Source organism: Zalophus californianus, chromosome 12 (genome assembly GCF_009762305.2).
Source record: "Zalophus californianus isolate mZalCal1 chromosome 12, mZalCal1.pri.v2, whole genome shotgun sequence".
NCBI lineage: Eukaryota > Metazoa > Chordata > Mammalia > Carnivora > Otariidae > Zalophus > Zalophus californianus.
The window spans coordinates 2,526,535-2,540,770 of NC_045606.1; the positions used below are offsets into that span (position 1 = coordinate 2,526,535).

The 14,236-nt window shown below is 49.1% G+C and overlaps 1 protein-coding gene across 1 annotated transcript in view; it reads left to right on the top strand.

Moving 5' to 3' along the window:
- The window catches only part of ABCA13 (ATP binding cassette subfamily A member 13), a 366,584-nt gene that overhangs the window by 148,803 nt on the left and 203,545 nt on the right, over nt 1-14,236 (top strand). Inside the window, 4 exon segments of the mRNA XM_035723335.1 lie at nt 9,867-9,981; nt 11,216-11,545; nt 13,362-13,431; nt 13,945-14,076. Coding sequence (XP_035579228.1) covers nt 9,867-9,981; nt 11,216-11,545; nt 13,362-13,431; nt 13,945-14,076 — 647 coding nt within the window.

Genomic DNA, 14,236 nt, shown 5'->3' on the forward strand with positions numbered 1-14,236 from the left:
AGAAGAATGTTTAAAGGAGAACACATTGTTTCAGGCTAGGCTGCCCCTCCCAAGGGAATGGAAGGGGTCTCTCTGTGGCTTGCTCTCCTGCTGACCAGATAATTCCAGGTTGACTGATTAAAGGTTATGTACATGCTCAGCGGTCTGGAACGTAGGCCGAGTATGACCTCTTGGTTTGCTGACATGGGGCTCAGCACAAGTGACTCTGTTTCGGGCCTGTTGTCTCTCTTTTTAAAAAAATTTATTTATTTATTTGAGAGAGAGAGAGGGAGGAGGGGCAGAGGGAGAGGGAGAGAGAAAATCCCAAGCAGACCTCCCTCCCTCCTCCCTCCCTCCTCCCCCTCCCTCCGTCCTCCCCCTCCCTCCTCCCCCTCCCTCCCTCCTCCCCCTCCCTCCTCCCTCCTCCCCCTCCTCCCCCTCCCTCCTCCCTCCTCCCCCTCCCTCCCTCCTCCCTCCCCCCTCCCTCCTCCCTCCTTCCCCTCCCCCCTCCCTCCTCCCTCCTTCCCCTCCCTCCTCCCTCCTCCCTCCTTCCCCTCCCTCCTCCCTCCTCCCCCTCCCTCCTCCCTCCCTCCCTCCTTCCCTCTCACCCTCCTCCTTCACTTCCTCCCTCCTTCCCCTCCCTCCTCCCTCCCTCCCTCCCTCCCTCCCTCCTCCCCCTCCCTCCTCCCTCCTCTCCCTCCCTCCCTCCTTCCCTCTCACCTTCCTCCTTCACTTCCTCCCTCCATGTCTTTTTCATCTAAAATCAGCCAGCAGCCCCTGGAACTGATGTTTTGAGGGGCTGACGCTGGGAAACGGTCCCCTGGGACGGCAGACTTGGGTGTGAGCAGGATGCAGTGCAATTTAAGGTTCCTTTCCGCCCCGAGATTCCGGGGTGGTTATCACCGGACAATTTATGATGGGAGCTCCCTGCGGACTTGGTGAATACAAAGAATGTCAAATGTTAATTCATTGCTCCAGAGAGTAAGGCAACTTCATAAAAAGGTTTTCAGCAAAATGAAAACCGCAGCAATACTCTAGAATTGTTTTACACACAAAAAGAAGGTTTCCTTGAAATCAGCCTACTCTCTCCTGGTCGGGGGGCTATTAGGCTCCAGCAGACTCCCCGCTGAGCAGGGAGCCGGACCCAGGGTTCCATCCCAGGACCCTGAGATCATGACCTGAGCCAAAGGCATATGTTCACCCGTCTGAGCTACCCAGGCGCCCCAGAAATGCAGCTTTATATCCTTTCTCATGACCCTCATACTCCGCATGGACTCACCTCCCTGCCGGCCAGAGAGGTGTTTTGTTAAAACCCCAGGTCATGGTTTATCCAATTTCCCCGACTCTTTCCCGTCACCGGCAGCCACAATCATGCTTCTCCGAAAACTGTCGCACATTTTCCCACACACCTCGTTCAGCCTTTGAGAACCTGGTAAGAGAAACACAGCTGAAGAAATCGAGGCTGGGATGGGTCACGTTATTCCCCCCCCCCTCCGCAAGGTGTCCTGACTTCTGAATGCCCTTCACGCCCCCAGGGAACTAATAATTGCCACTTAATGTTTGCAAAACTTTTGTGTGGGAGCAGGCGTACCCCCTTGGTCACTCAGCTGCCACTTCACTCCGTCCTCTGTGAACGTCTGACTTACATGTTCTTCCGTTTTCCTCAGAGCTCTGGGTTCAGCTGGAGTGTGCAGGTGTCCCGAGGGCTGGGTCTGTTTAGTGCCTGGGGACAACGAAGCTAATTGTCTCCTAATCAAGGGAGGGGTTCAGTGCCAGGAGGAGTGGTGCCAGCCAGATTCCCCAACGTCCTCGTGTAGAAACGGGGTGTGTTTCTTCCTCTGGGGAGGGGGAGGGACTGTAGGTTGAATCAATCACCAATGACCAATGACTTAGTACAGCCTGCCCATGTCCTGAAGCCTCCATAAGATCCCAAAGGGACAGGGGCCCGAGAGCTCCCAGGTTGGTGAGCAGGCGGACATGTGGGGACCATGGGCCCTGGGTGGGGGGCATGGGAGCCCCACGTCCCCTCCCCAGACCCCGCCCCGGACAGGTCTTCTGTCTGTTCCTGAGTTAACCCTCTTATAACAAACTGGTGATCTAGGGAGTAAACCCTGAGTTCTGTGAGCAGCTCCAGCGGCCTCGTCAAACCCAGGCAGGGGCCCTGGGAACCTATGATTTATCAAGTTAAAAAACAAAATTCAACAGAGTACATTGGAAGATCCAGTTGGCTCTATGAAGTGATTCTCGATCAGGCAGCATCCCGTGTGGCAAGGAGAGGGGAGGTCTGAGGTTGCACAAAATGGAAGGTTTTTCTAGGAAGAAAAGTGGGGCCAGCAGTTATTAGCAAAGAAAAGAAAGGATTGTTTCAGGCAAGGTCGCCTTCCCTTCGGGGAAGCACTGGGGGTCTTATTAGGTGGATCACCTTATCGTCCTCTGGGAGGAGAGGGCCTTTGTGACAGATTACCTCATTGGTGTAGATTAGAACATTCTGGATTGATGGATTTAAAATCCCACTCCGGGAGAAATTGAAATTACGGTGAAGTCTTGGTTTGCTGTCCCTGGAGGCAAGTGACTCCACCTGGGGTCTGGGGCTTTCTTTTTAACCACAGGTCATCAGTCACTGGTGATAATCTGGATTTGGGAAGGGCATCAGGAGTGTGTGTGTGTGGGATCTCGCGGGATGAGGCCCTAAATGGGGGACATGATGCTACCTTCAGGTCGTGAGTGGTGGGATTGAGTTGTGTTGTAGGACACCAGCTAACATCTGAGAATTGCTTGGTTGTGGGGGAACCCCTGCCCTCCAAGCTGGGGTTGGGAGCTCAGACCCTTTAATAGGGGAGCTTGATGAAGAGGGTTTTTGTACTCAGAGTCTGAGTTAACAGTTCCAAAAGTCTGTTTCTTTGGCATGTTGGGTCCTGGCAGCCAGTCCGACCTTCCAGTGTTGTGATGGATGGCCTTCAGCATTTGAGATCCCCTCAGAATCTCAGACATGGAATCGTGAGGTGCTGGCACGAAAAGTTGCATTTGGGGGGGGCCTGTGGGGGCTCAGTCGGTTGAGCGTCTGCCTTCGGCTCAGGTCAAGATCTCAGGGTCCCGGGATCGAGCCCTGCGTTGGGCTCCCTGCTCAGCGGGGAGTCTGCTTCTCCCTTTTCCTCTGCCCCTGCTCATGCTCTCTCTGGCTCACTCTCTCTCAAATGAATAAATAAAATTTAAAAAAAAAAAAAAAAAGAAAGGTTGCATCTGGAGTCCAGGTCCACCTCTTGCTGGTCACAGACCTGGGGCCAGTGACTTGTCACTGATGCTGGTCGGGATCCTCACAGTGATGGGGGTGCTATTGCCGGCCTGCTCGCCTCACCTGCTTGTGGGGCTCAGCACTGGTGTGCTCGTGAAAACCAGACCTGGAAAGGGGACAAGACTGGCCTGTGAGCAGCCCACACCCTTCTGGGCAGCGCTCACTGCTGGGATGTTCTTCTGGGTCCCATGGTCAGAGCCAAGGTTGGGATCGCTGGTTTCCATGGTGCTGTGTTCAGAGAGGTATGCGGGCATGTGGGGCACCTCCCTTCCCCCTGACATTCCCAAGAGTTAGCAAACTTGGAATAAGAAAGTGAAGACTGGACGTCAAATGCCCTGTCACCCACAGACACCCTTGTGCATCCCTCTGGTGCAGGCTGGGAGGGAGGACACAGCATAAATATACACCCGAGAGGTCCCCCTCCCCGGCACCCCCTCCCCTCCCAGGCACCAGTCACAGGGGCCAAAGCTATTGGGGGAAGGCAGGGGAGCATCGAGCAGGCAGGTATGGGACCTCAGCCTGCTGGCCTGGGTCTCCCGGAGGGAACAGAGAAGGAAGGGGAGGGTAAGGAGGTGGTGGTCCTTCCACCCAGCAGCTGCCTCGTGGGGTTCTGGGTTGGCATCCCACTGCGATGTGGTCTGGGGGTGCTGGAGGAAGTCAGGGCAGCAGTGCGCTGAAGCTGGGCTGATGGGGAAAGACCAGAGCGTATTTCTCTGTGGTTCGTCCCTCCTGTGTGACTTCCATGCAAGCGCTCATCACTTGTCCGCCTTTGAACTCCCTGGATGGTGCTAATAGAGGCTGGCCACAGAGAAAACACTTTTAGCGAGGGGTCGTTAGAATGTAAATCGAGCATTTGCCATCTTCAGAAAAAGCGCTGGTGACAATTAATGTTTATGAAGACCAGAATGTCCTTTTAAAGAGGCTTATATAAATAAGAGCATTTGATTTCCTGTTGGCAGACTTTTTTTTTTTTAAAGATTTTATTTATTTATTTGTCAGAGAGAGGGAGAGAGATTGAGCACGGGCAGGGGGAGTGGCAGGCAGAGGGAGAAGCAGACTCCCCACTGAGCAGGGAGCCCGATGCGGGACTCGATCCCAGGACCCTGGGATCGTGACCTGAGCCGAAGGCAGACACTTAACCGACTGAGCCACCCGGGCGTCCCATGTTTGCAGACTTTTATTGATGGTGCTTTTGTTTGGGTTCCAGAGTAGGGATGAATACATGGAAGAATCTGGAACACACTCGTTTGCTTTATTCTGTCTGGACAGTAAGGAGCAGATGGACATCCTATTCTGACCTCCCTGACTTTAATATGTTTCTTTTTTTATCGTGGGTTTTATAAGCAAATGATTATCTATCAAGAGTTGAGACAATAGAGGGGAACAAATCCTACTTCATGCCCTCTTCTTACACATCGGTGGTATTTCGTTTTGTTTTGGAGCTGTTCCTCCACGCGGTGTCATGGTCATGCGTCTTTTACATGCTTGACATCGTGAATTTTGCTAAGAGTCAAAGTGTTTGTGCTGGTTCATCTTTGGAAAAGAGTGTGTCCGGCACTTGCCACGTGTCAGACACAGTGGTTGCCCGGCGTTCGCGGCCAGGAGAAAAAAATGTTCTCCTTGCCTGAAAGAGGCTTGTAGCCTGGGGGACAGGAGGACCACGGGAAGGCCAATAGCAGTGGCTCCACCCCTCCTTTGTGGAGGTCCTGGGGAGAGTGCCACAGGGCCTCATGGAACTATATTTGGACTTTATCCGTTTTCTCTGCATACTTGCAATATGAGTGTCGATGGTCTTCTTTTCCCAAGAGCTGTTTGCGTAAAGCTTCTTTTAATTTCCAAGTGGAAAGTCTCAGGAATTTCCAAAGTTACTCAGTGTACTTATAGTAAGAAAAAAAAAAAATTGAAAACTACTCCAGGAGAGCATTTTTTTCAGTCAGATTGACAAACACTCACAACTGCCTCATACGCTAACTGCCAACTCCTGTGGATGCATCCTAATTTTTACATTGCCCTCAGAAAACGTCTTTATCACAACCATGTTTTGAATTAATAGCGTTTCTCTCTGTCAACCAATATATAATCTACTCTTGTGAATGATTTATGGGAACTTGGAAAGAATTTTTAATTTCCTGTCTTGGGAGTATAGAATTGGATCTATATTCCTTTTGTTATTTAGGAATTCTCTTTCCTTAAAGTGCAAACTTTCCTTTGTCCTAGACTAAGGCAGATAAATCATGGTCCCCCTGCTACTTGATTGTCCCTCTCCCTTCTCCTGTGCTGTTGGCCTTTGAATGCCGTGCACAGATCTTCTGAGCCCCGTGTGTACACGTAAGTCTACCTTGTATGAAAGTAACTTGATGATCGCTGCTTTTTTTCCTTCCTTTCTCCCTCCCGTTTTCTCTCTCTCTCTCCCCCTACATCTCTGTATTCCCATTTGCTTGATGTACCTTTGCCCTTAAACTTTTCTGAAATGTTTTGTTTCAGGTGAGTCCCTTGTATGTCTCATATACCTTCTTATTGAGGCAAGGTTAGGTGTATAATGGCATGAATTGAAGTTTCGTGTATATAGGTTCTTAGTTAAGTATTTTTCTATACTTATGATTTTGCTTTTAAACTCATATTTAAGGGCACCTGGGTGGCTCAGTCCATTTAGGTGTCTGCGTTTGGCTCAGGTCATGATCTCGGGGTCCTGGGATGGAGTCCTGAATCAGGCTCCCTGCTGAGCCGAGAGCCTGCTTCTCCCTCTCCTTCTGCCCCTCCCCCACTTATTCTCTCTCTCTCTCTCTCTCAAACAAAGAAATAAAATCTTTAAAAAACCCCATATTTAACAATGCTTTATTGTTATGCTGGTGGTTATCTTATAATTGCAACTTCATATAAATCATTTCAACCCTTTATATTTGTTTTTACCATGCAAAAAAACCCAAAGTAATTTCTCTTCTTCCATCATTAAATTTTCTTCTCCATCATGCAGTTTTGGTTGATATTATCTCAATGTCCTCTCTTGTACCATGAAAGATGCCTATGCTTATAGTCTACGTTTGTGAATGTTGAACAAATAGCCTCTTATTTTGACATTCGCCAACTTATTCTTTCTATCTGATTTATTTCCCCTAACCTTTCAATTTTTGTTTGTTGTATCATTTCTACATTTCAGGGAACATAACATTTCCAGTCTGTCTTGTCATCTGATCTTCCATTTTTGTTTTAGTCTTACTTTTCCTGGAACACAGGTTCCTTGCTTATCATTTTCTTACACTGTAATTTACCGGTCATCCTTGGGTGGGCTAAAATTTGTCTTCTAGTAATTTCCTTAAGGTGATTGTATGAGATAATACAACCTGAGTTCTTATGTGCTTAAAACTCTTTGCAGCATTTATATGTGAGAAGATGGATAGGGATGCGTATGGATGGATATGAAATCCTTGACTCAGTATTTCCTCAAGTATCTTGTAGAAATGACTCCATTATCTTTGGCCTTGAATGTGATTATGGAGCAATCTGAGGCCACTTGGATATTTTCCCGCTTTTATTTGACCTGGTAATTTTGGAAGGTTGCTAGTGACTTGAAAATTCAATAAATTTAACGGGATACATTTCATTGTTGACCCCTCTAGAATAATTGTCCATGGCAGAAGGTAAGACCTTTCAATGTGTAGATTCCAGTTTTCTTGCATGGAAACTTTTGATGGGTTCCAGCATTACCAATTTATTATCTTCCAGCTTGGTTTTTCTGGTTTTTCTTCTTTGGGACTTGGTTCTTCTTCTTCAGGGACTTCAATTGCATGGATTTCTTTTCCCTGCATTTCTTATCCATAAAATTTCCTCAATTAAAAAAAAATACCTTTTTCTTTATTTCTGTTTCTTTTAGTTGTGTTTCTTACGTCAATTTTTAATGTCCCGTGCCACTTTTTGTGCAATATCAGTTTGACTTGCGCTTCTTCTAATTATATCTTCATTTGTCTGATGGCTACTCTTTCCCTTCTATTTCTTTCTAGGTTCTCCCAGTTCACATTTCCTATCTTCTTGCTCAAGCCATGTATTCCAACTTCTCATCCCATGCAATTTCTCCCAAGTGGCCTCATTCAGCCATGTACGTGCAGGGCTTCTGGATGTTCTCTGGGATCTGGGGTAGTGGCTGCAGGAACTCCAGAGTTGGGTTCATTCACGTGCAAGCCTGTCATGACTTTCTCCTTTATGAAGGTGCGGCTGGGGGGGTTGGTCCCTAGGACACGCACATCATGGCCCCAGACACACATAGAATCCCGACCCAACGTGACTTCCAGGCAGTAACTCAGATGGAATCTTAACATAATATTTGTGTGGGATACTTATTGGCTCTTCTGTCAGGCTCCAGTTGCTGGAAGAACAGAGTTCAATAACCATCAATGCCAGTGCCCTTTTTATTGTTTTTTAAAGATTTTATTTATTTGAGAGAGAGCGTGCCAGAGCACAAGCCGGGGCTGGGGCGGGGAAGGGAGAGGGAAAAGCAGGCTCCCTGCTGAGCAGGGACACTGACACGGAGCTTGATCCCAGGACCCTGATTATGACCTGAGCCGATGGCAGATGCTTCACCGACTGAGCCACCCAGGCTCCCAGTTCCAGTGCTTTTAAGTAAAAAAGACATTGTTCGTGAACGCATAGACAAACTCTTTTCAAACCCTTCCCATCCCCCAGATAAGCTCTGTATTAGACGTTTTTAACTTTATAAGTGATCCAAGAGTCATTTTTTGCTGTAAATTGGGTTAGTCTGGGAGAAGAGATGTTGCTTGTGAGATGTGCAGGTTTATATAGGATTTGACACTTTCCCTTCGTAGCCTTCTACTTGCCCTGGACACTATAAAAAACAAGGACCAAAAAGCCTCAGAAAAATCACAACGCTGAGTAGCATATGAGTTAACTACCTAGCGTCTCTGGATAGCATTGGCGTTAACAGATATTGAGCTTTAAAACGCGATTCACCAAGTTGATGGCTCATTATTACCATCTCAGGCAGAAAAATGAACAAAAACAAAGACGTTAACCCACCCTCCCCCTCTTTTTTTACTCATTCGCAGTTTCCTTAACAGGTAGTTGGTTTCTAATATGTGGATGGCCTTTGCCAAGCAGAGGAGGTACAGAGGGAGGCCTTACCATCCAGTGGGAAGGGCAGATGGTCCGCACTGCGGTTAACACTCTGAAGGGGAGGTCTGGGGGCTGTTGCAACAGGGGCGCAGCGAGATGGTTCTGTCTCCAGGTCGGCATCTTTGCCAGCAACCTTGTCTTTTCTACACTGCTGCACATCTGCTTTGGCTTTCCCACTCCTTCATGGGCTTTGCCACCTTCACTTCTCTGTCTACACCACATTCAGTGGGTCGTTTTAAAAACCGTACACTTGATAGGTCCCCTCCCCATTTCCCTCTCCCCCTTCCAAAGCCCTTTTGCGGAATTCCCTTGTTCTTTGAGTAAATCCACTGTTGCCCAGACGTAGAAAATCCTTGCAGGATCTGACCCAGCTGACGCGTGACCCCATCTGCTAACCCATGCAGTCCTTGGCCACTCCAGAGCCGTGCCGCCGTGCTCCCACCTCCAGGCCTTGCACTTGCTGCCCCTCGGCCTGGAGCCATCTCCCTCCAGATCCCTGCGAGTCCTGCGGGACTCATTTCCTTACTTCATCTGCTCTCCGCTCTGATGCTTCTTCTACAGACAAATTGCCCAGCTACCCTGTTTGAGATAAGCATCCCTTCCCACTGGGGCTGAAGCTGTTCTTCCACGTGCTTGACACCACACTGTGTATCTCCTTGTCCTGGCTTGTGTCAGGTGCTTCCCTTCCCCCCCCCCCGCCCCCCGAATGCAGGATCCCTTCACGACAGGACCTTTCTCTCTTCGGTTCAATCATGGACCACCTGCCCAGTCAAATGGCTTGCCCCTCCGGGCACCCTCTGTGATGAATTAAACCAACCCATGGCTCAGGGAGCCTCCCTCCCTCTCTTTCTTTCTTAGATTTTATTTATTTATGGGAGACAGCGCGTGCGCACGGGAACAGGGGAGCGGTGAGGGGCAGAGGGAGAGGGACAAGCAGACTCCTTGATGGAGCCCGACGCGGGGCTCGATCTCACGTCCCTGAGATCATGACCTCAGCCAAAACCAAGAGTCAGACGCTTAACTGACTGAGCCACCCAGGTGCCCCGCAACAGGGAGACTTTCAACGGGCACTTTTCAGGCATCTTGTAAGGCAATAATCTGTGGTCAACTGAGATCATGCATTGAAGATACAGAGTGGTCCCAACTAAGTGGGGGAGGTTGTAGTCATGAATGAATGGCCTGTGTCCTTCTCGCCACCTGCTCTGCCTAGGAAGGTGTCCGCAGTGATTGGGGGTGGGGGACAGTGGCCGCTCAAGGGACCTCCAGCCAGAGCGTCTCCCTCGTGAGTTCGCGTGCCTACTAAATCAGGACACCGGCCAGCCATCCCGTTGAAATGGATGAATGAGATGTTGCTCCTTAAAAGGGTTTGTCACTTGTAAGGACAACGTGAAAACGCGTGCACGCGTGAGCTGGAATCTGAGTAGAACCACTCTCCTTGCCCTTGGGTGTTGATGGGAATATTTCCTTGCAGATTTCTGAACAATGTCGGCTTCTTTTTCCCTCTGATAATGATGCTGACGTGGATGGTGTCTGTGGCCGCCATGGTCCGAAAGCTGGTTTACGAGCGAGAGATCCAGATAGAAGAGGTAATCAGCTGAGTGCTTGCCTGGGGGACCAACAGGGGCGGCGGGGGCCTTTGGAGCCGAATTCTGTCCCATAACACCCCCGGACTCAGTTTTGCCTGCTCTCCTCTCTGCCGGGGTTCCCGTGCACAGCCGGGAGGGGGCCCCGGGGGGAAAGCATTTCACGTTGAAGCCTGACGCCCTGCCAGGTTAACAGGTGTTTCCTGTGGGGATGGAAGGAAGCCCAAGGTCTGGCACGCCAGGTTCAAAGAAGGGGGCCAGCATTGCCCATCAGCAATTCTTCTACAACCTGAAAAGACCTAAGGGCGGACTTCCCACCTTGATTTATGGTTAGATGGCTTCACGGCCGCCTTGCTGTTTTTGTTTTAATATCGTTAAAACCGGATACTATCAAAACTGCTGTTAAGAGTGAAAGTTCCTGAAAGTACCCGGTGAAGGCTGGCCTCCGTGGAGGATGGGTGCACGTTATCCCCTTGCCTCCTATTAACTGAGGTGAAGGAGCGGCGAGGTCAAGTGCCGTGTTCACCTTTAGTTCTGACTGGGACTTGCACTGCTGTTTCCCACGTCATTCACCTATTTAGAACAGATTTTTTCCTGCATTTCTGTGTTTCCTCCCCATCCAGCGGGGCCCCTGGACGTGGGGACTGGGGACCGGGGGCCAGTCATGCTGAATTGGTCTCCTTTTACCAGTGACCAGCCCCACCCTCCAAGATACCCCGATGTTATAGACAGAAGACAGGAGGTTTAACGGATGCATTAATTTTGTTGTTATTACTTTAAGCTGAGTGGTTTTGCAAAATGCATTCTAACACTCACACGAGAGACGCCCAACTCGAACAGCTTAAGGCCCAGTATCTCCCCCTCCCTTCGTTTTCCTGTTTGTCCTCATTAAACCAAACCAACACAACCAAAATGATGGAAGGTTAAAAAAGAAGGAAAACAACTAAAAACACCAAAATGTAAAAAGGAGGAAAGAAACAAAACCAGCAAAGTCCAAATGGATAAGGGAGCACCTGGGAGCTGGGGTCTGCCCCTGCCCTTCCGCTGTGTGGGCTCACGGCTGTGACTGCCCCAGGGGAGCGTTCGCTAGAACGGATGCTGGGCTCTGGGGTCTGTGCGGGGCTGATTTCCACGCTGGCCCCGACATGGAAGTTTCGAGTGCCACCTCTCTCCCATGATCTGATCTGTTCTTTCTCAAGGATCCGGGTGATAACTCTGCATTTCGTTCTTTTGACAGTACATGAGGATGATGGGAGTGCACCCCACCATTTTCTTCCTGGCCTGGTTCCTGGAGAACATGGCCATGTTGGCCTTAAGCAGCGCCGCCCTGGCCGTCATTCTCAAAGTGAGCGGCATCTTCGCGCACAGCAATGCCTGTATCATTTTCCTGTTTCTCCTGGATTTTGGGGCGTCGGTCATCATGATGAGTTACTTCTTGAGTGTGTTTTTCAGTCAAGCGAACACAGCCGCCCTCTGTACCAGCCTGGTGTATATGATCAACTTTCTGCCCTATATCGTGCTGTTGGTTCTCCATAACCAACTGAGTGTTGTCGTTCAGACGCTTCTGGTAAGTGGGGTGTCTTTTCTTTCTTTTTTCAAACTGCTGTATCTACCCAACCGATCAGTCATGACATCCATCCATCGGTCTGTCATTTTCAGATCTAGGTGGGCTTCCTGATACCAGCCTCTCTTTATTCGGCTCCCAGAGGCAGACCTTGCAGCTGCCATTGACTGGCATTGCAGTGATTTTGCTAGAAGGCAGCCCGTGAAGAATTGGCGCTTTTCACGTAATGGGGACTCTCCTCTGGAGACTTTTTGGAAATCGGTCGCACCCCAAAGGCAGCGTAGGACCTCCGTGTCTCTTTGTTTCCTGGATGGAAAGAGATAGCTTTCCAAAGCTATTCTAGCAGTAAAAATTAAGCATTTTTCTTGAAGCATCAGGAATGACCTCACATTAAGTGGAAAGATCCCTCCGTTAGCGATGTCAGAATCATTCATCCGTTTAAAGTGCACCTCCCGAAAAAGTACAAGAATTCTGTTAGGTGTGCGATGTGAAATACATAAAAGAGGCACACTCATTCCTTCTTGGATGAGAAGTGCCTGGCGGGCGCAGGGAACTCTGTCCACAGGGAAGGGACGAGTGCGTGGCTGAGGACGGTCCACTCCAGAGAGCCAGCCCCAGATCTCTCTTCCCCACCCCCCCACAGGTCAGGCCAGGTTCCCCAACTGCAGTGTGTTGGGAGGTGTGACTGGAGCCACCAAGGGAGAATTTGGAAGGTGTCAAGGAGGGGTAGAATCTCAGGGCTCCTCCGGGGCACTTGAAGGCCCTCAGAGGTTACCTGTCCCTGAACAGCGTCATGACGGCTGATGGACCCTTGCCTGTTGGGACGGTGTCACTTTCTCTGCTCACTTGGAGCCTCAGGGTAGAATTCCTCTGTGAAGGCCACGTTATTTTTCTCCAGCATCCATAAAGCTCCATGGTTCCTACTGGCCATGGACACACAGCACGATGAAGAAATGCCACCTTGAATCAGGATTTTAATCCATTGATAGGTGCTCACCAGTTCCAGCTAGCTGATGTCACACCTGCAATAATTCGGAACCAATAATTTTGGGTTAGTGTTCATTAGCTGTTTCCAGAATCATTAAAACTCCTGGGATCCCTTACCTCCCTTCCACGCCCCCATACTCCTTCCAGGTAGGAAAAGAGCCCACTGACCACCTGGCCTGAATTTCAATTACTGTCATGTGTGTTTTTACTTCAGTCCCTCTGTTTAAATGTTCCAGCATACACCGTTGGATTTCCTTTGTGCATGTTCAAATGTTTCTTTGCCAAAAAAAGAAAAAAGAAAAAAGAAAAAATCTAACTCTGGTACACGATCTTTTTAAGTGTAAAATACATGTTCAGTGGGCTTTTTTGTGGACGTAGGACCTGTCCAGTGGAAATAAAGCAGCATTTTCCTCCAGTGGGCTCTCTCCCTAGTGCAGCATTGTGTGGATGTTCCCTCAGTCTGCCCGCAGCATGCTCCAGGGCATTCACTTAATAATAAAAAACAAGAAATCGCTCCGTTCTGTTCTCCACTGTTTTGAGTTACGCATTTCTGTATGTGGTGCATTGGGTCTATGGCATTTCAAGCATTGCAGTAAAGAGAAAGAATTCTTCTCCACATTAAAAACTAGCTTGTTATCAGGCTTTTCAGAGTGGGCTGACGTTCCGCTCCGTCTTCCGGGTTCAGATATTGAAATCACCGCCCGGAGCGATGCTTTGGCGTCGCTCGGTGGGAACACCCTGTGACTTCTCTGTTTGGATTTAGTGCCGTGGGTTTTCTGGGCTCTCCATCAAGCACTAACGTGCTATTTCTCTCTCCATCCCCCATGGGCAGTGCCTGCTCTCCACCACCGCCTTTGGACAAGGAGTGTTTTTCATCACCTTCCTGGAAGGGCAAGAAACAGGTAAGGAAGGGGAGGCTTTTGTAAAACGAGACCCCGTGATTCAGGTTTTTAGGCATTTCCAGTTGGTCCTGTTGCAAGCGCTGGAGGAGAAGGTCTTTATTACAAGTGGAACGTTTGGATTGAGACGCTGGCGTTTGCCTCAGCTGATGTGAATACCCCCCACGACCCAGTTGCCCTGGATAGATGCATTTTGGTGAGGCAACAAATTGAGATAGGAGTAAATCAACACTAACACACACACACACACACACATACACACACACACACACAAAATCTTAAATGTTAGATATTCAAATGTGGTTAAAGCCACTCCACCTGATTTCCTTGAAATCCACGTGAGATTAAGCAGGTTCCCAATTCATTTGAGGAACTGTGATCCGCGGGGATGACCTGCCTTTTGTCTCGGCTGCGTTCACCTTTGCTTTGAGGTTCTAGAACGCACGAACTCACTCACCTGAATCTGCCCTGAGCGAGGGTGCGCGGTTCTGACTCTGACCTTTTTCTTCCTTCCAGGGGTTCAGTGGAGTAACATGTACCAGCCTCCGGAACAAATGGGCATGACATTTGGCTGGGTTTGCTGGATGATTCTCTTTGATTCAGGCCTTTATTTTTTATGTGGATGGTACTTGAGCAACTTGATTCCTGGTAAGAATTCTGCACGGTAAGAGATGCCCCAAATAAGCTAAAAAAACAGTTTAAAGCAATATACATGAATATTAGAAGAATAAGTAATTATTCTAAATTTAAATGAGACCTCAGAGAGGGCGTTCGTAGGATGTGTTTTAGAGGGAGGTGTGAATGTTTG